Genomic DNA, 27,463 nt, shown 5'->3' on the forward strand with positions numbered 1-27,463 from the left:
GTAAAGTAAAGTTGACGAACTTCCCTTCAGCCAGCACGCACCAGGCCCTTCATCACGGAGCACATCACGGAGCACTTCCCTCTTCGTCTTTTTTAAGAATTCTTTCGTCTACGGTGGAACGTAAAGTTTCTTAGGATATGGGACCATAGTAACGCGTGTTTGTCTTTCTTGCGCCTATTTTGCAGCTCGGCTGTCAGCTGCCTTTTCTCAATGATGCGTGTTTTGCGTAAAGAATGGTCAGCTGCTTGGTAGATTCCGTCAGTGGTTGCTGCGGGCTGTTGGGTTGCCTGCATTCACAGTTGGATGGCGGTAGCTCATAAATCGTGGCTTATCCGTTTACTTGCGCTTTTTGTGTTAAGACAGCATTCGCGCCATCAGTGAACGACATCGAGAAGCTAGTTACGGGTGTTCTCATTGGCAACGTTTTGAATCCTGGGTCTAGATCAGTATTCAAGCCTTGCTTATTTAAACAAATTCTTTTTTGCATGCAGATAGTGTGGTATGTAGTACAGCTGCACTGAATATATATTTGCAACAATATCAGCTAGTATGTGTGCACTTAATGCTGTTGAAAATTGAAACAAACATTTGGCGTGGAACTATGCAGGGTTAGCATGCTAGGCATATGAAGTGAATTCAGATAACACCAAGCTACTATATTCAACATGACTGGAAGCCTGTCATCAAGAAAAATCAAGATGATTGTGTCACTTTGCTCAGCAGCAAATTTTATAAATGCTGCAGATCGAGTGCTCATGCCCATTGCTATCATACCAATGACTGATGAATTTGGGTGGACATTGCACTGGCAAGGCTGGATTTTGTCATCATTTGCCCTGGGATACTTGACCAGTCAGGTAAGTACACATAACTTTGCTTGGCATGGGCCCCATCACCGTGGTCACATCTTGGTGTATTTTGATGGTTGGAAGCATACTGCCCTGTTTTATGCATTATTTTTCAGTATTTGGGTGCAGTTATCTGTCAGTATTATTTTTGGTGGTGTGATAACAGGTAAGACATTTATGTACCAATGCCTGAACAAGGATGCACTCATTTCCTGTCACTGTATTGCATCCAGTATCTACATGTACATATCTTAGGACAATGCCTCTATTTTTCAGATCATTGGTGGGAGCCTGGCAACGAGAGTGGGAGGTCGCTCTGTTCTTCTGTTTGCTGTGCTGCTTTGGTCTCTGAGTACAGTGATAACACCACTGATAGCTCACTCCATCTCCGGGCTCATCATCTGCCGCATACTTCTTGGTCTTGGAGAAGGACTAGGTAACAAGGTTATGGTTTTTATTGTTTGTGTGCACATGCTGGTAGCTGCTTTTTCTTAGATTGTTGATGTGAAATTGATGTAATCACCACCTCATTGTACATGTGCTAAATACTGTGTGAGCATATTTTAAACAGATAATGCCATAAACAAATTCTAGAAGTCCTTGACATCTCTTAATCACTCTTAATCAGACAGGTAATTAACATATACTGGTTTGCCGCTACTGCAGCTTCATGGTAATATACAGGGCTCCCATGCTCATGATGTAGGAAATCCTTGTAAAACACATCATTTGGATTATTCTTGTTATCTGGTGTATTGGTAGATGTGCACAACTAACGCATCATGAATTATCCTTCCCAGTTAGCCCAGTTGGTAGAGTGCTGAACTTGCAATCAGAAGGGTCTAGCTCATATCCAGCATTTCCAAGCAGAGCATTTGGCTGCATAACATTTGAATGCATACCTGGCTGCAAGCAGGGCATCATTCAGCCATTCTTTGGACTCAATAATACCCGATGGTGGATGGAATGTTATCTGGATGAAACATTATGCGCATACTAATAAAGCAAGCAAGGATGATAGTATGACAAATTATTTCATATATAATCATACCCTCTCTGAACCCCTTTGTAAAGAATTGGCTGTGTCTGTGTTTCCATGCATAGAGAGTGGGCATGGCATGAGAGGGTATTGGGCATTTATAGGCATTAGTCTGCCTGTGTGGGAGTATGAACTGTTAGTTGTTTTTTTTGTAATAGAGATGTAATCCCTGTGCTCAAAAGGTATAAAGACTGGATCAAAATGGTCCAATGCCAACCATTTGGTACCTACGTGCACACAAATAATGTGTTTGAGGTTATTGATGGGTTGCTCTGAATTCAGACATTTTGTTAGCAATGTCCATCCTGCATCATGGCAATACTTAGGCTTGTTGCATTTTGTTGTGGCATGCCATAACTTCACAATAGATTGCACCCTCTGCAGTGATGCTGGAGCGGTTCACTACTCACTCTGCTCAGGGCTTGTTGCCGCTGACGGGTGGGGCTGTGCCGTAGGCTTACCGACCATCTTCCATGTCTACGCGCACCACGTGCCGGCCGAGGAGCGCTCCAGGGCGTTCGGCTACCTGATCGCGGCCGGGGGCGCAGGCCAGACGGTGGCCGCCGTGGTGAGTGTGTCTCCATTCCTTCCTGGTCCCACCAGGGTCTCCATCCTCCCAAGGGACGTGTGGGGTTCCCGTCTGACCGAAGGTGGCTGATGGGTTTATCTGCTCCTCTCCAGTCCGGTCACAGTCTCCATCCTCACTTGGGGCGTGCGGGGTCCCCGTCTGACCGGAGGTGGCTGGTGCGGTGATTGTGTCTCCACTCCACCCGGTCCTTCCGTAGGGTCAGGGTCACGGGGGCGGATGCCATCACAGGGCAACGGGACACCTGTACAGGTCATGCCTGCAAAGCCACTTGAGACGCTTGTGAACATGAGCGCCGCGGCCGCCCGCTCATCGAACCGCTGCCCGTGTAGCTGAGGTGGCTTGTGTCGGCCCGGGCACGCTGGTCGCTGCAGCGCGGTGAGTCATGTGCGCCACCGGCCGTGTGCCGCGGCCATAAGCCGCCGTGTGCAGGATGACCTGGGCTCTCGTGCTCCAGCTGTGCCCGCACCTGCCCTGGAGAACGTCGTTTATTCTACTGGGCCTGCTGGGCCTGGCCTGGCTGCCACTCTGGTGCCTGCTGTACCCCAACAACACCGACTCGGAGAGCGAGGGTTTTATGTCTCGGGTGAGTGGGCGCGCGCCGGTCGCCCTCCACCGCTGCCAGCAGCACGCTGGCTGGGCCGCGCCTTTACATCGCGGCCAGATCGCGACGTCGGTCAAAACGCGTAACCGTCCTGACAGCTCATGGAGCTCCCCTCCGTGAGCTCAGCGGTTTGCTGGACGTGTTTCACCCGTTGTGTGGTACGCTGCGTGGTATGCTCGCGCACAATGTAGACGGACTTGTTACGCGATTGGGTTCGTCGGATGCGCTGCGCCGTGCCTGGACAGATGACCCCAACTTGATGATGCATGGGCGTACGTGGTCACGCTGGGGTCCATCAAGGCCTTGCCCAAAATGCACTGTCAGCGATGGTCGGGGTCGTGGAGCTGCCTTCTCGGCGTCGTTCTGGTGCTGCACCCCCCCCCCCCCCCCGTACGTGACGGATCAGTGACGCCGGTGCACGCGCTGTCGCGCGGGCGTGACCAACGGTTGACTCTCACTCTCGCCAGTCGGGCTCGGACAAGGTGCGCTGGGTGGAATTTATCAGCCACTGGCCGCTCTGGGCCATCTACATCGCCCACTTCGCCATGAACTGGAGCAATTACATCATCATGCACTGGCTGCCAACGTACCTGTCGCGTACGCTCGGCGCCAACACCGAGTCTATCAGCCTGACGGCCGTGCCCTACATCGTCAACTCGGCCGTTGGCGTCGGTCAGTGGCTCTCCAGGCGGCGGGCGACACGCGCTCCAACGCCGCTTACTGGTCGGGTCACCAGTGGTGCCAGGCCACTTGTGCCCGCCCGCCCGCCGACCCCAGCTCTCCGCACCGACGCTGGGCGGTTATGAGCCGGTGGAGATCGCTGACGAGGCGACTTGGCCGCTCAGCGTCCAGCACCGTGGTGTTCAGATGCTCAGCCAGTGATGGACCCATACTGGGAAGGATTATTTTGGGGGTGCGGGGCGGGGTCAGGTGTGCTGCTCCTCACACTCGGACAGTGCAGGCTGACGGCATATAGCTTGATGGCTCGCTTATTGATGGTTGGCTGGACACAGGTGGGGAGGGTGGCGGCAATGCTCTACAACCACTCTTGAAGCATGCCTTTATTTACGCATCCCCTTCCCATCGGTGTTTGGGGACGTTGCCTTATCTGGCTCAGTTCCGACCCGCTCGCCGGATGCCAACAGACGCCGTGTTGCGCCGTCGTGTCGCGTTGTGTTGTGTGCGTGCGTGCGTGCGTGCGTGTGTGCGTGCGTGTGTGCATGCGTGCGTGCGTGTGCGCGTGTGTGTGTGTGTGTGTGCCCGCCGGCTGACGCCACTCCCCCTCCCCAGCGGCGGGCCACCTGGCGGACCGGCTCATCACGCAGAAAAAGTGGACGGTGCTGTCGGTGCGCCGGCTGATGACCACCATTGGTCTGGTGGGGCCGGCCGTCTTCCTCGTCCTCTTCTGCGCCGTTAATAACCTGCCGGCGGCGCTGCTGTGAGTGAGCGGCGCCGTCGGACACCGCCGCCGCCAGCGCCGACGGCCTGACGAGCCGGCGATGGCTGTGGGCACGGCTTGGAAGTTAGCTGGAACGTGACAGTGGCGGGTGCTGTTGTGGTGTCGGACTGGCGGGTGCAGTGTGTGCGCGTTCGTGGCCTGAATGGAGCACGCGATTTGGCGAGTTGTTGGTCCCGGTATGCACGTCTCTGCTGCCGTCTCAGGCGTCTGGAGGCTATGTCAGCCATCTGGAAGCAGGGTGTTTATCTGCTTCCGCCCGTCTTATGCCTTCAATTTCACATGATTGCAGTCTTATTTGTGCCTCACACGTTAGCACCGCCGCGCCCATGCGTTCTGGTCCCGTGTGTCGCCACCTCGCCGCTCCCCCGTGACGGCCGGCAGCCAGGCAGAGGGTGACGTCAGGGCGCTGTGTGACGTCACGCCGACGCCGTTTCAGTCTGGTGTCGATCGTGATGGGCTTCTGCGCCTTCAACTCGGCCGGCCACCTGAGCAACCACGCCGAGGTGGCGCCCAACCACGCCGGTGTCACGTTCGCCATCTCTAACACCCTGGTGAAGGGCGCCGGCCTCCCGGCCCACGCGCGCTCCGTATCTGCGTAGTCACTTATTAAGTTTATTTCGATGAGCCATTCACACATATTGTGTCACTTCTCAGCCAACGTCGTGTGACGTAAAATACCGTTATACCTTGACTCAGCTGAAATTTGTCTGATTCTTGAGTCGACTTTGACTTCGTGCGCAGCGTTGCACAAGTCTTAAAAGCATCGGGAACTTAGGCATGCATTGTGCTAAATGACGTGATGTCTCTTATAATTAGTCTTAATTCTGCACATAGTATAGGAACACGACCACGTTCGCGGTTTGTAAAAAGGTGTGATTGTTAACAGTTTGTGCATATCCGTATTATGTAATCCGTTAGTGATGTGTGCTGTTCGGTTGTATGTGTGTGCCAGTCTGTGGCGCCATCTGTGTGCGCCTGTGTGCCGTGGCATGTGACGTATCTGTGTGCGCGTTGTGACGTGGCATGTGACATATCTGTGTGCGCCTGTATGACGTGACATGTGACGTATCTGTGCGCCTGTGTGACGTGACATGTGACGTATCTATGTGAGCCTGTGTGACGTGGCATGTGACGTATCTGTGTGCGCCTTGTCATGTCATGTCATTGGGGCTTTACGACGCACTCAGCTGCTGAGGCTAAATGGCGTCGCCTGCCTCTCACCCTGGCAGGAAGGGCGGGCGCCGCCGGGAATCGAACCCCGTACCTTTGGTTTTCCAGACGCTCAGTGGTTAAGGCAGACGCGTTAACCACTACACTGCCGGCACCCCCTGTGTGCGCCTTGTGACGTGGCATGTGACGTATCTGCATGCGCCTTGTGACGTGGCATGCGACGTATCTGTGTGAGCCTGTGTGACGTGGCGTGTGACGTATCTGTGCGCGCCTGTGTGACGTGACATGTGACGTATCTGTGTGAGCCTGTGTGACGTGGCATGTGACGTATCTGTGTGAGCCTGTGTGACGTGGCATGTGACGTATCTGTGTGAGCCTGTGTGACGTGGCATGTGACGTATCTGTGTACGCCTTGTGACGTGGCATGTGACGTATCTGTGTGCGCCTTGTGACGTGACATGTGACGTATCTATGTGAGCCTGTGTGACGCGGCATGTGACGTATCTGTGTGCGCCTTGTGACGTGGCATGTGACGTATCTGTGTGCGCCTTGTGACGTGGCATGCGACGTATCTGTGTGCGCCTGTGTGACGGTGTGGCGGTCGTCCTTCTGCGCAGGCCACGATCCCCGGCATCCTGTGCGGCCCAGTGACGGCCGACCTGGTGACAGCCTCGCAAGGACGCTGGTTTCCGGTGTTCGTCTTGGCCGCCGCCGTCAACCTGGTGGGCGCCGTCGTCTACTACAGCCAGAGCTCGGCGCTGCAGGTATGTCTGCTACATCCAGAGCTCGGCGCTGCAGGCATGTCTGTTACAGTCAGAGCTCGGCGCTGCAGGTATGTCTACTACAACCAGAGCTCGGCGCTGCAGGTATGTCTACTTCAACCAGAGCTCGGCGCAGGTATGTCTGCTACAGCGAGAGCCCGACGCTGCAGGTTTTGTCTGTACAGTCAGCCGGCGCTGCAGGTATGTCTGCTACAGCCAGAGCTCGGCGCTGCAGGTATGTCTACTACAACCAGAGCTCGGCGCTGCGGGTAGGCCTACTTCAACCAGAGCTCGGCGCAGGTATGTCTGCTACAGCGAGAGCCCGACGCTGCAGGTTTTGTCTGTACAGGCAGCCGGCGCTGCAGGTATGTCTGCTTCAGCCAGAGCTCGGCACAGGTATGTCTGCTACAGCGAGAGCCCGACGCTGCAGGTTTTGTCTGTACAGTCAGCCGGCGCTGCAGGTATGTCTGCTACAGCCAGAGCTCGGCGCAGGTATGTCTGCTACAGCGAGAGCCCGACGCTGCAGGTTTTGTCCATACAGTCAGAGCCGGCGCTGCAGGTATGTCTGCCACAGTCAGAGCTTGGCGCTGCAGGTATATCTACTGCCCAGACTTGTCTACACAGTCGGAGCTTGAAACTACTGTTGACTGCTACGACGAGAGCTGGGAAGCTGAGCTGCCGCAACCAGAGCTGTTGCCGTCGTTGGGTCTGTCTCCTCCAATGCGTGTAGAGCTGCAGCCGTTGTACACACGCATTGTCCGCGATTTGTCTGTGTTGTTGGAGTACAGAAGCAACTGTGAGATTGTGAGGGCTTCGGGTGATTTCTCCGGGAATTGTGGGTTAAGCTGCGATTGGTATGCGTCGTATCCCCGCTGTCGGGTCTGCGCGGTCTGTTTGTGATCGGCGCATGACCTGTTCAAGCTGTGTGGTCCGCATGGCCTGTCCCCGCACTGAGGGTACAGGGCAGGCCCGTGGGTGTGTGATCTGACGGACCCGCCCCGACCCCGCATCGACCCCGCCTCGACCCCGCCTCAACCGCGCATCGACCCCGCCTTGACCCTGCCTCGACCCCGCCTCGACCCCGCCCCGACGCCGCCTCGACTCCGCCTCGACTCCGCCCCGACCCCGCCTCGACCCCGCCTCGACTCCACCCCGGTCCCGTGCCGGCCACGTCCAGACCACGTCCAAACCCCGCCCGGCTGCGTGGTGTGTGTGCTCTGCCGTTGTCTCCGGGTACAGCCGTGACCGTTCTGTTTGCCGTTCCAGCTTCTGGGGTTGCAACGGTACTCGTTCCTGGACCGGGAGCGGGTGTGACGAGAAACTGCCAGCCTCGCCGCTCGCCTCTGCCTCCCCCGCTGTGATTGCGAGTATTCGGCTCGGTAGGGTCGCTATGTATCCGGCCGCGCGCGTGCCGGCCTGCCGTCGCCGCGTGATCTGTGGTGCTGGGGAGCATCTCGCCCCTCCGACCGTTCCCCTCCCCCCGCCTCCCCCCTTCCGTTGCGGGCGAACTGTGAACACCAGATCTGACGGGCCGCCGCTGGTGGCCACCGGAGCCGTGTGCGGCGGTAGCTGGGCCTTCGACTGCCCGGCCGGCACGGGCGGCCAGCGCGACCTATTGTGATCCTACTGATGGGCGCCAAGTGGCATTAGGGTATCCCACTGGCCAGAGGATGTGGGCGTCCGCACCAGAAGTTCCCATAAACGCGCGTGTCCGTGCGGGAGTGAAAGCCCGCTGGAAGGGCTCACCTCAGCAGTCTATGTGCGGGGACGGTTGGCTGCCGGGCTGGGGAAGTGTGGTGGCTCATCTTCCCGGAGCAGACCCCGAGCAACACTTGTCATATTTACGGTCGGGCAGGCAGCACCGGCGATGTGTCGCTCTCACATTGTGCTGTGTAGGTATTCTGACTTGCGTCCAGTGTGGCTGGGCGGGGCTGTACCGTCAATATTGCTAGACGTTAGTGGTTGCCAATAAAGTAATTGATATGTTTCGCCTGTTTTAAAGCGGCGTGTGGTTGTGTCAAGACAAATTTAGATAGCCTCATATGGCGCACCATAATTTTGTTGAAATTGCGGGACTTTATCCTGCTGGAAATATGCTAGCGTTTGTTCACATTATCATAGGGACCAGATCCTGGCAGAAGGTGGACAGCAGCTGTAGCTGAGCCAGAAGCTGCAAATGATGTGATTCGAGATAAAACAGGACCTAATACGGTTATGCACTGCGACAGTTTGCGTACTCCTGACCAACTTCTAGCAGCCCCATTTTTACATACCTGCTGGCTCGGAACGGTCGCGGACCCAGCGTTGCAGCTGTGTTCAGGGTTGCTGTAGTGAAGGTAATGTGGAGCGCTGGAGTGTGAACGGCGGCGCCGACACCGCTGCCGCCGGCGAAGCACATCAGCCGACTAGCCACGTGCCGCCTGCCATATTTCGCAGCGATCACCGATTGTTCGGATTTATTCTGGTGATCGCAAGCGACGTACGTTAGCCCTCGTTTGCGGCATATAATGGGACCAGCGCGGCAAGCGTCTGCCCGGAATCACCCCTGCGGAGGTGTTTAAGGCTCTTTTCAAGACTAAGACGATGCCGGCTGATAGCGTAAAGTGATGGCACCCTTGCACAGGTACCTTTCTCGGCTTTCTCCTGAACTGTAACGCGACAAACGAGGAAGTGCGTCAGAGCTGCTACGCAGAACAGTTCGCTTTGCCAGAGCATAACTGACGTCCTTGGCCTGACTGACGGGACCGAAGTTTGCATCCCAGCGCGAGGGGCTGCACTAGACAGTGGAATACAGCTGGAGATATGCCACCCAATAGTGCTCGCCAGTCCGATGAAAAGACGGAAAAGGCTGAAAAGGCGGAAAAGACGAATAATTTCGTCAAGCGAGCTCTGGCTCCGGAACACAGTATTGTCAGCGACAAGCAAGCAGCGCAGCTTCTCAAACAAGAAAATGTTGTGGATGTAGAGCGGTAAATAAGGGGAATTTGCAGTGTATGGATGCGGATCGATAACGTCCCTAGTGATCTGACCAGGCCTTCGGACTAGCTATGGTGTCTTAGCTAATGAGATAGTACTTGCACACTCGGGTTGCAATAGTCGCTAGTGCGAAACGAGCTCGAGATATTCCGGGGACCTTACAGCGTGCTTTACCGTGTTCGACTGTCGCCCGCCACGCTGGCGCGGCTCATGGGTTCGCGGTTTGGCTGCTGCTTTGTGTGGCCGTGTCGTGGTCGAGGTGCGTTCCCGCCCGCAGGCTCCTGGTGGAGTTCCTGCAGTACCCAGGATCCAGCCACGATTGGCTTCAGCAGTGGGAAGTGGACTTCTACACCAATGGCGTGACGGAATTGCTCGGCACCTCGCTAGCACTGCCACCTGGCGGCAACCGGCAACGGTATACGGGCAGTCAACTTGCCATGGCCATCACCACCATGAAGTTTGCATTAGCATTTTACAGAGGTACGTGGCGTGACAATTTTCATGGTGAAGGAGCTCTGCAGATTTAAGCTCACAACACGATTAAAGTATTTAATTGTGGTTCATTGTTAAAGCCAAACTGAGGCCATAATACACTTGCACAAGTTCACTTGTAAGTGAGCAAAGGAGTACAAGTACATTAAGTGTGCATTAGCAGTAACTGTGCAGTCGCGATGCTTATACTGCTTACAGGCATGCAGCTGGATAAGAAGCACGTCTGTAGTTGTGGTGTGGCCAAGCTCCCAGATCCTGAGCAATGTTGTAGAACTGTCAAGTGAGCAACAGCGGTGGGGAGAAACTGTTAGGCGCACAGTGTTTGTGTATGAAGCCTGCATGTTTGCAGCAGTGGTTGGCTGTTGTCACGCACGCAATGGCAGTTTTCTGCTAGTGTGGGTTGTGAAGCGGTAGTGTTATGACGTCATTAAGTGTACACTGACGTCACGGTACGCCGTCGGCCCGCTGCCTCAGACCAGCCTCTGCTGGACAGCGCCAAACAGCCGGATGACGTATGCCGTCTGCTCGAGCAGCTGGAGACATGGCCGTCCACCAACAGACCACTGCTTAACACCGAGCAGCTGGATAGCCTCGGGGACTATCTCTCCAGAATGTACGTCTGGCGCCGCGCTCCGGGAAGGAGCTGTGCTTATCTAGAAATTTTGGAATTTCTTGGGAGAAGCTTAAAAATGTGGTCTGTTACAGAGTCCATCATGACGTAAGCTAGCTCGTGCTAGGCATGTGCCTGGTTCCGCCCGTGTGGAACTGATTCGCGTGGGCGAAAATGCGGCATGCGGCTCGACTTTAGCGGGTGGGCTAATTCCGATTCAGACGGTGAACGGCATGGTGCAAGTTTGACCCTACTCCTATTTTGACTCAAGCTCATTTCCGGAATGGATTTTGATTGAGCTGATTTATGTGGGGGGAGTTTACCCGACAAACCAGGCTTGAGCTGACCTAAAAGCCCGTGCACGACATAACTTTTGTTGCGGGACAATTACTCCTCTCTAGTGCTCCACTTACCGCACGCTTGAGTCCCTAGGATAATAATTTCGATTGTTACTTGCGGTTCCATTTGAGTAAGCTCATCTCTCTGAGAACAACCAGTACAAATAATTCAGCTCCCACTCAAAGTTAACACTTTCAAAGAAATTCATTCATATCTGACTCATCACAAATTTGGCTCATTCTTCAGTCGACACAGACTCCATTCGGAGTTAGCCGAGACCAACGGCTACCCGACTCCCACCGTCCTGACAAGCGTTATGGCCCTGCCAGCCTGGATGCCCTGTTGACCCCGTCTCCAACCCCTGTCGGGCAGCTTCGGAAACTCGTTCGTGCGCCAGCTGTTGCTGCGACCGCTGTTCGAGACACCGTACCGGCTGGAGTGGAAGCTGAACCGGCCGCTGACGCTGCGCGGCGTGTCGCCCGAGCCGCCACCCGAGCGCGGCCAGGCCAAGAAGGCTAAACCGAAGCCAAAGTCGAAAAAGAGGGGCAAGAAGAGCGCGCCACCACCGCCCGAGGAGCCGACGCACGAGGTGGGCGTGCAGCTGCGTCCGCCCGGTTACCTGCCGCTCCGGCTGGCCGCCCCGCTGCCCGTGCTCTACGAGCTTTACACCGGCGAGGTGTACGACGAGGAGGAGATGAAGAAGAAGAAGAAGAAGGGCAGGAGGAAATAGGCAATGGGTGTACGGCGCTAGTCGAACGTGGCTAGCGGGGGCTCCGTAGGCGCGCATGGGACCAACAGGAACACAGGATTTGAGCCGAATAATAGATGTGCAGTTTGATCCGTGCGACGACACCTGCAGCCAGACCGCGGGGGTGTCGTGGCGCGTACCAGTCCGGGCCCCGGCCTTTGCATCAGGTGAGGATCATACCCTGCTCCGAGGATTCCACTACCGAAGACGCACGAATCAGACAAATCTGAATATTTTAAGATCCATTGTTTACCTCAGCTGAAAGCATCGCTGTTACACCACACCACGAAAATCTCAGGGATCCATGGACCACGTGGCATGCGAGTTGCGCTGAAGCTGCTGACAGCCAGGCTGCAGTTATCCTCTGGCCCGCTAGATGGCAGTGTCGTTAATGCCGACCGATTTTGCCGCCCGCATGAATCAATAGCTACATCAGGATGGTGGTCGCCGTGTGTAGTTTCCACTGGCTCAGGCATGAGTGAACAGCAATGAGGCCCGGCCACCAATAAGACTTCAGTCGTCGCGCAGGTGAGCCGGGCCGGCAGCGGGGCCTCTCGGCCGAATGGCGCGGCCGGCGCGCCCAATAAGAGGACCGAACTGGGCTCAGCTGAACCACCTCGTCAGCTGACTGATGCAGCTTCGTGGTTCGCTCTCGGTCCGGGACCACCGAAAATAAAATAAAAACACGATAAAAGGAGCCGAGCTGATTACGCTGCAGTTGGTACTGAAAATATGGTCGGATCAAGTGTTACGTCTTTGATGTGACTCGGCTGGCTGTTCGCGGCTGCTTTTGCTGGGGCCGTTGCTGCAGACGAATTTGTCGAATCAACACTGGCGGAACGGCTTGTGTTCCCCCGGCAGCCGATGGCTGCACCCTGACGCCGCCGGTGAAAGCCGCCGGCAATGGCATGTGTAGCGCAGTAAACAGAGACGCGTCAGAGACCGCTGCACTGCAGACGAGGTAGATGATCCGTGGGATGGCGCTAGAGTCAAACACACATCGCTAGGCATGAGGCATTATAAAAGGGAATGTATGGCCGAAGAATTATGGCGTTAAGTCCGTCGTCTGGATCCATAAATATCGCTCTGTCACGACATAACTTAAACTTGGTGCCGTTGCAGTTTTCTGTCCCGGTCGGACAGATATAGCTTGGGAACAGCACCACCAGTGGGCTTCAGGTACTATGCTTAGACCAAGTCAATGGTTGTCAAAAACAAAACGCTCTTGCGCAAATAAGCCAGCTGCTCTTACCCATCATAAGCGACTACGTTCGGCAGCAGACGCAGCCTACAGTGGCATTGACGCCCGGGGACATTGGGTGGAAGAGCTTATTGAGCTGTTGATTGCAGGCGGCATTTTATGTTTGGATCTCGCAAATAAATGTGCTAGACAGAACAGAAGACTTAGAAAAGGATGATATGTGAAGATCGCAGAGCCTTTAAGATTTATTCGTAACGGTCGAAAGCTGACTTTTATGCTTCCAAAAATCGAGAAACGCAAGCAAACAGAAAAACACGCTCAAACGTTTTAAGTTCTTGGGCCGGTGGGTCGCTCAGCCAAATGAGACTCGAGACCTCGCTTCAAATACTTAGTCGGTTTTCAAAGAACTAAGCTGGAGCTTTTACTTTTCCAAGAAAATGTCCATCATTCTCCACTATATTCATGCTCGGTGTTACTTTGAAAGGAAGAAAGCTCGGTAGCGGATTCGTCCTTGGATCTCTTCTGAGAACCTTCAAGTCGCACAGACTACTCATGCGTCGTTTTTCACCTAATCCGCCTGAATGCAATGGAGCTGAATCTGGTTGAAGCCGTGGCCCGCTGCCTTGAGCAGCGGCCCGCCCGCGTCGAGCGGCGCTGCGGCGGTGGTGACGGTGTGCCGCGGAGGGCAGCCTGCGTCGAGCGGCGCTGCGGCGGTGGTGACGGTGTGCCGCGGAGGGCAGCCTGCGTCGAGCGGCCCTGCGGCGGTGGTGACGGTGTGCCGCGGAGGGCAGCCTGCGTCGAGCGGCGCTGCGGCGGTGGTGACGGTGTGTCGCGGAGGGCAGCCTGCGTCGAGCGGCGCTGCGGCGTTGGTGACGCCGTGCCGCGGAGGGCAGCCTGCGTCGAGCGGCGCTGCGGCAGGGGTGATGACGTGCCACGAAAGGCGGCCCGGCCCACCGGTGTAGTGCGCACGCTGGCCGTGGCGTGATGAAGTTCCGTCAGCCGCCGCGGGCGGCGCGTGACGCAAGCGGCGCGCCACCACTGCTCGAACAGCGCTGGGTCCGGCAGGCAGCGCTTGGTAACACAAACAGGCCTGGACGCTCAGCACACCGTTCTGGGATGATCGGGTGTGTCCAGATACACGATTTAGCGGCGGTAAGCGGCGAGACATGTATGCATGCGTGATGTTTTTGAGAACGGTCTAAATGTTTATGGCTTAAAATGAGTAAGAATCTGTCTTCTCAGAGCGAGGTTTTAAGCAGGTACCCAAGATTGTCATTTCCTGAATCCACACGTGCACTGTATCTACTGCTGCGCGCCGTAATGCAGTGCATTTGTCTGACGACCCGCATTATCTCGAACTAGAGCTCAGCCCTCCAAATGATAACACCGGCAGAGAGTTAGCACCGCGTCGACAAAGCGCCATATGAGCTCGGCAATAGCCGGCGATAGCTTGCTCGCCACGGGAGATAATTACGACGCATCCCGGGGCTGCAGCTGGAACGACCAATCCCATCCTGCCGCCGTAAACGCTTTATCTATGGGTTTATGGACCGGAGATGTCTCGGGCTGCCGGCGCGGGCGCCCTGCTAGAAAATGGTGGCGCTGGGCAGGTCTGGCGCCAGGGAAGGTCGATGATTGGGAGGGGTGGTACTGGGGTCGGACGGTGCTAGGAGATGTCGGTGCCGGAAAAGGTGGGAGGATTGGTGATGGGAGGAAGTAGTGCTGGGAGTGAGTGATGGTGGCAAAAGACGGTACTAAGCAAAAGCTCTTCTAGGAGGTTGAATGCTTTTAGGGAAGGGGCAAGGAATTATGCTTTAGGGGGGGGGGGGGGGTTAGCCCCGATACGGGTACAACTCCTTTCTATGTAGGCAGGTTGTGCTCGGGTAGACTGGTGCTCTGGAGGTCTGGCATTGGTGGTGTCCATTGTTCGGTTCCTAGCTGGGAGAGTCCGACCTCAGCGCCGTCGACAGCCGCGACCGGCACTAATGACCCGATCCACTCATATAGAGCCGGCCGCCGCCTCTTGGAGGACCGCCAAATTCTATTGATCGCCCCGAGGCCGGGCGAGCGGGGCGTCTCTCCAGCGGCCCGGCGCCGGGCAGCCCGCGGTAGAGCAGAGGCCCGGGGTCACACAGAGGTCCAGGACGGAGCGGAGGGCCGCGACAGAGCAGAGGCTCGAAACGACATAGAGTTTCAGGACAGGGCAAAGGGCCGGGACAGGGCTTAGGCCTTGTCAGAGCAGAGGCCCGAGGCGAGAAAGAGGTCCAGGACAGAGCAGAAGGCTTGGGCAGTGCAGAGACTCAGGACGGGGTACAGCACCGGGACCGAGCGGGGGTTGGGAACAGAGCAGAGGCCCAGGCAGAGCAGAGACCAAGGGCAGAGCAAAGGGCAGGGACACCATAACACCGCCTTAACGTCTCAAATCAAGACGATGTCTTACGGGCTAGATTAGAGTCTGCCTTATGACGAGAGGAGTTTCGCGACCTACTTTGGTTCCAATCTGACTGAGATCGCGGGTCACCGACTGCCCTCCGGCTCTGCAGTTTGGCTCTCCCGTGGGTGCAATAGGTCTCCGGTCATGCCGTTCGAGTTTCTCGTGACTTGCTCGATGCCTTAGATTGGGCACCGAAGTTGTTAATAGCCATGAGTGGAATATTGAACTTAAATTGTGAGCGATGTGGGACGTAGACGGGGCTAAATTTAGTTGTGCGGTTCCAATGAGCCGGAAGTGCATTTTGGTTGTAAATACCTTCGCTGCACGTTCTCAAACATAAGCTGAATATTTCAGGCATTGGGCGTTTTGTGTATACGCTCCGGTCAAATCTTACGTTGACCATAGCCAACATAAACTGCATATAGGCCTTTCGAGACCCTGACGAGGTACGGAAGGAGCATACCTTAGTCATTGCTCAAACTGCAGATTTTAGAACTCAAATTAGGAAGGTGAGATCCGCCCCTTGGTTTTTTATATCTCTATAGCAGCGGAGCTATCATATGTGATGTTTGTCTTTCTTCAGCTGCAAAACCCATCGTTACAAAATTTAAAGCAGTCAAAATTCTCAAAAGATTGGCTGACAAGGCCTTTATGGTCGGTTCTTTTGTAAATGTCATCAATTCGCTTGCCTACGGCTACTTTTATTAACTTACAGCCAAGCTGCATTTACTCTTAGCCCGCTAAAGTTTTTAAGATTGCAGAACAGGCTTGCCCTTTCTCCAGGGCACAACACTTTTAGAAACCTTTCATTACGTATTCTACGGTATTTTTGACAGATTGACCGAGCGACCTGGGTCTTAGACCATGCTCACAACGGAAGGTTGACATTGTTGAATCGTGTCGGCTATGATAGCAAGCTTATATTAAAGCTGATGGTCCAATACAATAGTGTTGTTTTACCGGCATGTGCAGGTGATGCGTTTGTAAGTGACAGCGAAGTGCGTGATAACCAAGCCGGCAGAATTAGAACCTGCGAGAGGGTAGGTGAGATCTGATGCTGTGCATGAGCCCAGACGATGAGGACACCCTTGAGCTTTTTCGAGGCAGCATAAATGTATGTTTGAGGCCTACGTGATGCTCTTGTATACAAAGTACATGGAGTATTTTCCCTGTGAGGATCTCACACGTTGCGGTCTGGTGGAAGCCAATGGAGATCGGGGTATGCCTCAGCGACTTACGCGAAAACCGTGAACGATCAGTCCAGTTTTACTTTCGCTAACTTTCAGACCCTCGGAACTGAAGCAAGTATTTAAAGAAACTCCGTCCCTACAGCTTAGATCATTAGAGGGCCTGTCTTCAAATTCACTCATCCGCGACGAGGTAGGTTCGAGTAGCCTCAGGAGCTCGCTAATTGCACCTGACCGGGATGGCCTGCGGCCGGTGGCAGCGGTCCCAGTAAAAGTCAGGTGACGTCACAGCGCAGGATGGACCGTGCCGAGCGTTGCGGCACACCAAGTTTTCGTCGCAAAATTCTGCTGTTGACCAGGAATTTCACGATCGGATGGAGCAGTCAGGACTCTTACAAGAAGCCCTTCTCTTAGCGCGGGCACTGATTCCGAAAACCCATTCAATCAAAAAGTGTTGACTACATTTCAAAAGAACTAGGGCGTGTTTCATGCTAGCAACATTCTAGCAACATTCAGAGGAAGAGAGCGCTATTGCCAGAAACTTGAGTCTGGGCATTGCCTGCGTACCGATCTACGTGAGCTGTGAGGGCATGGAGAGATAGACCACTGACAAACTTTTAAAAGGGCAAAATAATGCAGTTGGGAAGACCTCGTCGGGAATGACAATGAAGTCTGGACAGTTGTCGGTGAGGGATCGGTTAACGGCACCGAAGCGGTTAAAGCCAACAAACCACTAAAATAATAGAATTAGGTAGGATTGATAGAAGAGGCCCGTAAGTCGGAAAAGAGCCTATTCTGTTCATGACATCGACGCATTTAGATGAATTCAGAGAACGGAAGTGCCAGTTCCTGGCGGCTACCGGCTAGATGACCCAAGACCAAGCGTCAATTCATGCTTGTTGTTGGGGCAGTAATGATTGGCTGGCGTTGTTCCTTGTAATCGGCGTTAGGGATGCTCTCACTGCGGTTGACATTTGACAGCGGTCCATTTGAGGGCCGTGGCGTGCTCGCACTGACGAGCAGTGTGCCCGCCGCCACTCGGGAAGCAGCGCCCGTGCAGCGGCAGCCGCTCGCGAGTTACACCCGGTCAGCTGGGTCCAATTTTGGGTGATCGAGTGTCGTGACATCGCCGTGCGGATATGTACTTTGTTAGGCCTTCGGCCGTTTCCAGTCATTAGGATAAGTTCATTACTATACAGAACGCACTGATCACCCATGCATTAGCTAGCCAGAAGTCGCTCACAGCGGGTGAATTTTTGCATGGGGAGGATTTATTTCTGGATCAGTCATGATTTTGAGGACTAATTGTGAGTTACGGAAATATCGAAGCGTGTTCAGCTGGTGACCCATACAAAAGCAAGTGACTGTACATCATACAGTATGTGTACATATGAAGAGAAACGGACAAGGTACAGGAGTCAGCTCAGGGTAAATAGACCCCGACCGGCACGTTTCGCCACTATAACCCATACGGCTTCCCTGGCAACGCTTTGCCGCCAATGCCGGGAGTTCGGTCGTCACACTGTCCGAAAGTAGTTCCTCAGGAACAGCACTCCGGCCTTTCGCCATGCGCCGTACCACAAAACGTGCTCCAACCAATGCCAACACACTTCGATGCAGCGTGGTGCGAATTGGTTACAGGCGCTCATGGAGACATCCCAAACATTTCTGCAACTTCTGCTGTGGATCGATATCGGAGTCATATCAAACGGACGGAATATCAACGTGGTCTCACTTTGTCTTGCATTAGCTGGTTCATGTCTTTGGAGTAATTCTCGGTAATCTTACCGGGGCGCGGCATGACATTTATTCAGCAGGATTTTGCGGAGCAGCGATGGGGACAAGCCGTGGGCGTCAACGCGGCTCCGAGCTGCCACTAATGAACTGGCTTTAGCGGCCAGCCTTAGGCGATTGTCCCGCTCATTGTGTGACGTCTCAGGACGCTCACAACGGAATTCGGCAGTGGGACGGAGACTTGACTGCCCCGGTGATATCGCAGGCGACAGGCTGACATGTGTCAGCGGCCACTTCGTCAGACGTACCATTGATGTGGGCGCGATCTGTTCACGGAGTGGGGAAACTCGTGACGTCACGATGGCTTTCGCGCCGCCTTCAAAAGTTGATCCAGTACATTTGATTGATCCTCTGCCGGTCCGTGTGCCCTTGATTTCTCGAATGTTTGTTGGCACACAGGAGAGCAGTGTGAAAATACCGGTCACAAGGTGCTGATAACTGGAGCTCACTACTGATCACATACATGGTGGAGTGTTGGGAAATACATGCATATCATCGTCACCCTGGAGCTTCCAGCACGAGAAGGCATAGAGCGCATACCGTCGGCGAAGCTCCTGATTCACTGCGAAGACTTTTATGTCCAGGCTGACACAGCAGCCGGCCGAAACGTACCAGCGCAGTCCCGCCCCTCCTCGCTGCCGCCCCCCCCCCCCCCCCCCCGCCTCCGCTGGCGGTGGCCGGGTGGGGTCTGGGTGCGCGTGCCGAGGAGGCCGACTGGGCCGGCCGAGTTGGGCTGGGGTCTGGGGTGGCCGCCCCCGATGGGGTCTGGGTGCGCGTGCCGAGGAGGCCGACTGGGCCGGCCGAGTTGGGCTGGGGTCTGGGGCGGCCGCCCCCGATGGGGTCTGGGTGCGCGTGCCGAGGAGGCCGACTGGGCCGGCCGAGTTGGGCTGGGGTCTGGGGCGGCCGCCCCCGATGGGGTCTGGGTGCTCCGCCGAGGAGACCGACTGGGCCGGCCGAGTTGGGCTGGTGTCTAGGGCGGCTGCCCCCGATGGGGTCTGGGTGCTCCGCCGAGGAGGCCGACTGGGCCGGCCGAGTTGGACTGGGGTCTGGGGCGGCCGCCCGGCGCCGGGGAGCCGGCCGTTTCTGTCGGCGGCAATCGATCGAACGCCGCCGACTACACACGCAGACTGGGCTCCGGCCGCCGAGCCGACCAGCCGCCGCTCAGTACGGCACCGGCCAGCCATGGACCAGGTATGTACGGTCCCGACTCCCTGGACCAGCCGAGGACCAGGTATGTACAGTTCGGACCCTGCACTAGTTATGGACCAGGTACATACGGTCTGGACCCGCGGACCAGCCGTAAACCAGGTACGTGCGATCCCATCCTCTGGACCAGCCGTGGACCAGGTAGATACAGTCCGAACCTGCGGACTGGTCCTGGACCAGGTGCATATGGTCTGAATCCGCTGACCATCAGTGGATCAGGTACGTTAGCGCAGATCCGACCGTAGGTCAGCATATGCTTGGCGAGGCCTTACCCATGAATCGTGTACGCACGGTCACGACCCAGCAATTGATTGGTGGGATATTGATATGACCTTATTGGTGACGGCGGACCCCAGGCGAAAGTGCAATGTTAACGATACCCTGCAACAAACAATCCTGGTCACTTGTACACAATTAAGTTCAACCAACTCATGAATATCTAATCGCGACGGCATATTAGTGCGCGCAAAGAGGATCAAAGATCTGATACACTTTCAAATATAGGTGAGGGAGGGGGGGGGGGGGGGGGAGCAACGACTTAAGCCGTATGTTGACATGCAACCGTGGTCACGTATTCCCAATATGATTCGCAAATGTAATTTTTCACACCCAAACACAACCAGCGATGTATGGGTTGACCCCGCTATACGCAACCTTTCAGTCAACTCATCGCGTCTTTGTTCATGATCGACTAGAGGTCGATCCAGCTCATTCTGTTTATCCTGTTTATTCCTACACACGATTCAGACCAATGCTGCTCAGAAAGGTCTTGCCTTATGGTACATTTTCTACCACGGTGCATTCCAAATTGAAAATCATATCGTAACCAGCAGCATACTCTTGTGACGCGTTGATCGAGTGCTGTCCAGTCGTGAGCGCGGAGGTCGCCTGCCGCGGCACCAGGGTCATTCGCTCTGCAGCAGGACGCGACACTGCTCTTGTGGTGCTGCGGCTGCCGGCCTTTCGCAGCGCTTCCGCTGCCGTGTCGAGAGCGTCCGCAGGTCTGCCGTTGGTCGTGTGGCTTTATATGCGCTTGCCCTCTGCGAGGCTTGCACTGCTCTGCATGCTAATCTGCCTTACTCGCGTGCTCCGTTCTTGGTGACAGCCTCGTATCGAAATCGTCGGTGGTGTGTTCTGGGATCGGTTATCGTCGGTGGTGTGTTCTGGGATCGGTTATCGTCGGTGGTATGTTCAAGGATAAGCCGTCGTCGGTGGTATGTTCGGGGATCAGTCACTGTCGGTGGTATGTTCAGGGATCAGTCATCGTCGGTGGTATGTTTCAGGGATCAGTAATCGTCGGCGGTATGTTGGGGAAACAGTTATCATCAGTGGTATGCTCGGGGATCAGTAATCGTCGGTGGTATTCTCTGGGATCAGTAATCGTCGGTGGTATGTTCGGAGATCAGTAATCGTCGGTGGTATGTTCGGGGATCAGTATTCATCGGCAGTATGTTGGGGGAACAGTTATCATCAGTGGTATGCTCGGGGATCAGTAATCGTCGGCGGTATATTCGGAGATCAGTAATCGTCGGTGGTATGTTCGGGGATCAGTAATCATCGGTGGTATGCTCGGGATCAGTTATCGTCAGTAGTATGTCCGGGGATCAGTAATCATCGGTGGTATGCTCGGGATCAGTTATCATCAGTAGTATGTCCGGGGATCAGTAATCATCGGTGGTATGCTCGGTATCAGTTATCGTCGGTAGTATGTTCGGGGATCAGTAATTGACTGCAGGACACCTGACCACCTCCAATTGCGTGGTCATCAGCACGTAGCCGCCGGTAATTCACCCGGTAGGTTCGCTGCCGGCGGGCCGCCATCTCGTTGCGACAAAGCGACGCAGTCTCCGGGCCCAACCTCGTCCAAGATCGAGGCGAACTGTCTCTCTGTACTTAGCGCTGGTGGTTATCAGCATCCCACGCTTTCCAGGCAAGCTCTGTCTGAAGCGAAGTGCTGGGCCAAGGTTAGAGACTACCAGCATGACCCCGCCGGTACACTGTCGCCACACTGGCCTGCGGGTCAATATCGACTGCAGAACATATTCGAGTCATTTCTTGATACCGAACTACCATTCGAGGGAGACAATTCAGCTTCGAGCTCACCAGAGTGTGGGTATCGCTGTGGCGGTCACGTGGCGGACATCAGGGAGAACCTGCCAAGTGACGCTCGAGCCTGGAGCGGCTTGCCCTGCGGGCTCGAGAGCGCAAGGCTGCGGGTACCGAGCGCCGAGCGCGCCGGTCATCCGGCTGTCGGATCTCAGGCAACGGAGAACAGCCCTCTCCTGCGCTCTGCACAAACGGACTAAGCCTGCCGCTGGTCCTACTGTCTCGTTTCTGCTGGCCTGCCACTGAGTCCGGGTTGTTGTTTTCCCTGGCCTGCCGCTGGCCATGTGTTCTTGGGCATACTGATCGTGCTGTACTGTGTCTTGTTAGCACAGCGGCGTAGCGTTTGCCAGTCGCGCAATATTTGTCTGCTGCTGCTGTAGTGCCTCTGTAGTGTCGTTTCTGTCGGTCATTTGCCTATCCCGAGGAGCTGTGTTCCATTGTCCTGCCGTGCTGCGTCGGCTGATCTGCCTCTGACCGCGCGGCACTGTGCCTGCTGTCCCCCAGACGCTGTGGCTGTCCTGTAGCATTGTGCCTGCTGTCACTCAGCGCTGTGTCAACGTTCAGTCCTGTGTTGCCGTGCCTGCTGCTCCCGGTGCTGTGTCCGCCGTCTGTCCTGTGGTGCCGTGCCTGCTATCCCCGGCGCTGCTTTTGCCGCCGGTGCCGCGGTGCCGTGCCTGCTGTCCCCGGAGCTGTGTCTGCCGACGGTGCGGTGGTGCCGTGTCATGTCTGCTGTTCCCCGAACCTGTGTCTGCGGTCAGTCCTGTGGTGCCGTGCCTGCTGTTCCCCAGAGCTGTGTCTACCGGCGGTGCCGTGGTGCCGTGTCATGCCTACTGTTTCCCGGCGCTGTGTCTGTGATCAGTCCTGTGGTGCCGTGCCTGCTGCTCCCTGGCGCTGTGTTTACGGCCATTCTTGTGGTGCCACGCCTGCTGTTCTTCGGCGCTGTGTCTGCCGCGGTGCTGCGGCGCCGTGCCGTGCCGCTCGCCACGGCACTCGCCGGTGATCAGTCCGGCCTTGACAGCCGCGACACCGGAGGGGCGGGCAGACACACTTGCTGCCGGGCCGGGCTGACGCGCCGGTACATCAGGCGCAGCTGTGCCGACCGCTCAGGGCCACGGCCACAGCCGCGCGCCACGGCGCACTGGCGCCCGCAGCGCTCGCACAGACAAGGGGCAGGGCAGACGCGACGCAGGTGCGAGCCCGTCGCCGGTGTCTTGGGCAGCCGCCTCTACGCAACAGGTAAAGGAAGCCCGAGGGTGGCAGGGGGCAACCAAGAAGCCTACAAATCAGTGGTGTTCAGTCCTGCAAATTGCGCGACGAGACTTGCTTCTCTCATGTTGCCCCGCTGCAGCTGGTGGTGACTGACCTGGTGTTGTGGGACGGTGAGACCCTTGCCAGTTTTAGGTTAAAAGAAAAGTGTACGTGTGTAATTCACAGTCAAAAATGTATGTGAACAAATATTTGGGGTTGCAAAGATCGCTTGCAATAGGACTGTTTCACACATCCTCTCTCTCTCTCTCTCTCTCTCTCTCTCCTCTCTCTCCTCTCTCATCTCTCTCTCTCATCTCTCTCCTCTCTCTCTCATCTCTCTCTTCTCTCTCTCTCTCTCTCTCTCTCTCTCTCTCTCTCTGTTCCTTTCTCTCTATCTATAGTTCTCTTTTTCTTTTTCCTGCTCTGTCCTTCGTTTCTCTATCTCGCTCTCCCCTTCTCTGCCCTGTTATGGTCTCCGTCTTGCGCGAACTCGTGTGTAGACCTGACATGTTCATCGTGTCCTGTCATTCCACGATAACTATCAAACTGGTGCTGCCAGTTTGTAATGAAAGTCATTTCTTAAGAATTTCATGGCAGTGCACATAAAAGACGCGCATATGCATAGCCTAGAGTTTGCATCACGTATAAGATTATTTCATGGCCACTGAGGCTCAGCGACTGTCGCAAATGGGCCTTAGCGACTGTCGCTTCTGAGGCCTCAACGACTGTTGCATCCGGGTCTCAGCGACTGTCGCTTCTGAGGCCTCAGCAACTGTTGCATCCGGGTCTCAGCGACTGTCGCTTCTGAGGTCTCAGCGACTGTTGCATCCGGGTCTCAGCGACTGTCGCTTCTGAGGTCTCAGCGACTGTTGCATCCGGGTCTCAGCGACTGTCGCTTCTGAGGTCTCAGCGACTGTTGCATCCGGGTCTCAGCGACTGTCGCTTCTGAGGTCCTTGTGGTAAACGTCGGCTGGGGCCGATATCGCTTCGTAATTGTCCGCTGCATGACACGGTAGCAAGTGATCCATATCCTCCTCCAAGCTCAGGGCAGGATCGGACAGGCATCGCCGCTGTCATACTTAAACCACAGGATAGATTACAGCCCTCTCGACCTTGCTGTTACCAATAGCAGCCCCACTGAGTTCCCTGCCACCGCCACCTGCGCCGGCGTCACAGAACTTCTCCACGCCATAGCAAGGTTCAAAGCCATTCCAAAGCTGCCTCCTGTAATGGCCCTGAAGTTAAGAAATGCAAAACAATTTTACATGGTCATGTTGTAATTTACTTAAAAATAGCACAACCGCAGTGATAGCATCGCGACTTTCTGCAGGACGCGAACACAACCTCGCAGCAAACATATCTTACTTGTCGTCAGCTTTCCAATTCCATTTAAGCTGTAAGGGGAGAGGTCAGATCACGCAGTCATGTTTTCGAGGGGACCATGCCATGCAGCCATGTCGCAGATGATGTATGTGCTGCGGCACGCACCAATGGCAGGCAGCGCCGAACCCTGCAAGGGCGTGTTCCCAGCCATTAGCGTTTTGACGAGAGTGAGGGCACAAATATGAGCTGACTCCGACACGATATTTTTCAGCTTTATGTTGCTCGCATACTGAATGTTCAGTTGGAATATACCTGCTGAACAGTCATGTCGGGGCTGTTTGAGCCCGGTATGAATTCCGGAGGCTCCAAAATGGCGCCGTCTAGGACAAAAGCTGGACGTTTGACAGTACGAACCGAGCAACACCAGTATTACATGCCGCACAATTATTGCATGGCATTTCTCGCCGCTGACATCACGATGGGAAACATGGTGTAATTCCAAAAATGCTCTCAGAAGAGCAGTATCAAAATATATATGTTTATTCATTTGCTTGAATTCATAAACATGGCGTCATATGGCCAATGCAGTCGGCGCGCTTCATAACCCAAGTCATCATCATATCATCATCAGCTTCACTTACAGTGGGCTCATACACACACACACACACATTGTATAAAAATGCATACATATATATATATATATATATATATAAACAAATGTTTGAGGTCGCAAAAGTTGCAATAAGACTGTTCCCCACACATTTTCTCCCTCCATCCCCCCCTCTCTCTCTCTCTCTCTCTTTCTCTCTATTGCAATATATGTATGGATATATTTATATACATATATGTATATATAAAGATGTTTACGTGCAAAATCGGTATATTTTGGGAAGACGTTTTTATTTACACATAGATCACGGAGAACGCCATTTTGAACTTTGAACAACTTCCGGCAGAGTTCTTTATCTTTAGAACGTTTTTCCATATGGTCTGCTAGGTTAAAGCGTAGCTCATCAGGAGACATGTGTGATCTTCTGATATATTCTTGGTTCAACGTTTCTGTTACATCATCTATTCATTCTCAGAAGTCTCACTAGTCGCAATCTGCTCATCTCATATCAGCAATTGAGAAACTAAAGATCAGAACATAAATCACGGGCATTCAAACATCAATGAACTTCTCAAGAACTAAACGTACCCGTCCGCTTCACAGACATGCAACTCTTGATGTTTATACGGATATGAAGAAGGAAGAAATTGAATATAACAATGCGCGCTTTTGACAGTTTAACTAAAAAGTAACCAAAAATGCATGGCGGCCACTGGGTGCATTGGGTGTACTGGTCATTTGGCACGCTAGGCGTAGAGCGCTAGGTTGAGGAGAGAAGAGCGATTTTATAACGCTCACATGTAAAGGTTGTCGTTAGCTTTGGAGCACCAGCGCTGAACGCGTCTTGCCAATAATGGCTCCAGATCTTAAAAGGCGCGTTCTTCACCTGACATACCTGTTAAGGCCAATGCATCCACGGGACATGAAGTGAATGAACTGAAAGGATATTCATGAGTAGAATGGAATAGATAAACCTGTCGGTTTGCGTGTGAATGGCAAAGCCGGTCGGCCCGGCTGCCTGCACCAGCCGGACCGATGCCGACACGGCATGGCTGGTTCAGACCGCAGGTACTAGAGACGGCCTCACTGAACGTTTTTTGTTTGCGTGAGCATGACTTACCTGTGCTGGAATGACAGCGACGTTTGCTTCTGTTGCAGTGTTGAAAATGATGCAGTGACTTCACCTCAGCCTTTTATCTCTCCTTTCTCTGCAACGTGCTTCGTCATCACCTTCAACTCCTTTTCCGCTTCGTCCAAGCTTTCGGCCCTCCGGCACGTGATCAATCAAGGCGCCATCTCTCCTTGACCGAGACAACTTCAGACCTCTCTTTCGGCTGACCGCGTGCAGCAAGCAGCCATGTTCGGAATGCTGAATCCCATGAGCGCCGTTACCAGTAAGTATTACATATATTTCTGTCTGCGTCAGTTTTGGGAGCACCGATAGTTGTTTACTCCATTTTAAGACGCATGCAACTGTCATGGGGATTAAGGTCGCAGTCTCACGCAGAACATGACGGGCAAACCCATGTTGCGAAACACGGCTAGTAGTAAATCTCAGATCCACGTCCTTGTCGTCGTATCAGGCCAAGTGAGATATTTCCGTCCTACGACGTGAATATACTAAGAGAGTTATGGGCATTGGACATTAAATCTTCTGATCTGTCGTTCTTTCTTGGTTCTGCCACACAAGTTTGCCATGCTGCACAGTTAGAGGACGCTACATGCGGCCACCGCATAGCTTATGCGCCAATGTGCAGTTATAAGACTGAGTGTACATATGTCACATTTTACAGTCCTTGAGCACTGCCGGCCTCCACAATACTCGCCAACAGCCAGTACAGAACAGTTGCTTGGGGCTGGTGTGGAGAAACGGCAGGAAGGTGTAATTGTTATACGTACATAATTCGTCGTTCATAATGGCTTTATCACGCACTCGGCCGCTGATGATCTGTGGCAGCGCCTGCCTTGCACCCTGGCGAGAGGGCTGCGCACCGCGAGGAATCAAACTGCGTACATCTGATTTGCCATATGTGCAGCTTATCCACTAGACTATCGGTACACCTGCCAGGGATGTAGTCTCTTATTCAGTTGGTGTGTGTTTGTGTGTGGCGGCGTGCTCTGCCCCGAACTTCGCAAAGAAAGTGGGTCAAATTCGTGGAAAACCTCATTTGGTGGCGTATTTCTGGGGTAGGTTTTCGCAAATTTTCTCTACCAAGCCCCAACTCATTTTGTGAAACTACGCTCCTCACCCCTACGTACCTGATTCGATATATTTACATGCAGTGCAACGATTCAGGGGTGTAGTTTTCTATTCAGGTGGGGAGAGGGGGGGGGGGGCTTCAGCCTTCCCTAAATGAGCTCCAGCCCCGCCCCCTCCCAACTTTGGGAGGCAGGCGGGCCAAATCTAGGGAGAAACCTGCTTCTTGGCGCATTTTGAGGATAAGTTGAGCCATTTTTCACCGTTCAGCCTCCCCCAATTCATTTTGTGAATCTACGCCACTGCAACGATGTCACCGCATTTCCGCAACTCTACTAATTTTCAACAGTGGCTAAGAGTACGGGAACCTCATAGTATGACATGGAAACCTGGCCGAATAATCATCGCCACAAACTACACCGTAGTTTAGATGCTTGCGTTACAATGCTGTCCCGTTGAGAGCCGTTAGTGCGATATTTATATGTGATCGCCTCAGTTACCAAACGTGTGTTTCACGCTCCATTA

The 27,463-nt window shown here is 54.4% G+C and overlaps 2 protein-coding genes across 3 annotated transcripts; both read left to right on the forward strand.

The window, feature by feature from the left end:
- Nucleotides 1-206: 206 nt before the first annotated feature.
- On the forward strand, nucleotides 207-8,453 carry LOC119112787 (sodium-dependent phosphate transport protein 1, chloroplastic). Its single transcript, XM_037237067.1, has 9 exons — nucleotides 207-857; nucleotides 1,125-1,284; nucleotides 2,343-2,455; nucleotides 2,931-3,059; nucleotides 3,545-3,749; nucleotides 4,368-4,515; nucleotides 4,973-5,087; nucleotides 6,324-6,470; nucleotides 7,734-8,453. Exons 1-9 carry the CDS (start codon nucleotides 666-668, stop codon nucleotides 7,779-7,781), a joined length of 1,257 nt encoding a protein of 418 aa, XP_037092962.1. The 5' UTR covers nucleotides 207-665; the 3' UTR covers nucleotides 7,782-8,453.
- A 503-nt stretch (nucleotides 8,454-8,956) lies between these two features.
- On the forward strand, nucleotides 8,957-26,135 carry LOC119112399 (uncharacterized; the record flags this gene model as incomplete). Of its 2 annotated transcripts, none has more annotated exon segments than XM_037236580.1 (5): nucleotides 8,957-9,436; nucleotides 9,721-9,923; nucleotides 10,410-10,548; nucleotides 11,257-12,160; nucleotides 25,900-26,135. In XM_037236580.1, coding segments are annotated over 4 exon segments (867 nt in total). In that variant the 5' UTR covers nucleotides 8,957-9,269.
- Nucleotides 26,136-27,463: the final 1,328 nt, after the last annotated feature.

The sequence above is a fragment of the Pollicipes pollicipes genome, unplaced genomic scaffold (genome assembly GCF_011947565.3).
Source record: "Pollicipes pollicipes isolate AB1234 unplaced genomic scaffold, Ppol_2.1 Scaffold_7261;HRSCAF=8764_pilon_pilon_pilon, whole genome shotgun sequence".
NCBI classification, from domain to species: Eukaryota; Metazoa; Arthropoda; class Thecostraca; order Pollicipedomorpha; family Pollicipedidae; genus Pollicipes; species Pollicipes pollicipes.

Bases quoted from the DNA above. Each gene is read 5' to 3' on its own strand.
- LOC119112787 (XM_037237067.1), top strand. From the start codon at position 666: ATGACTGGAAGCCTGTCATCAAGAAAAATCAAGATGATTGTGTCACTT. The intron at 858-1,124 runs GTAAGTACACAT...TCTATTTTTCAG, and splicing joins TGGGATACTTGACCAGTCAG to ATCATTGGTGGGAGCCTGGC. The intron at 5,088-6,323 runs GTGAAGGGCGCC...CCTTCTGCGCAG, and splicing joins TCGCCATCTCTAACACCCTG to GCCACGATCCCCGGCATCCT.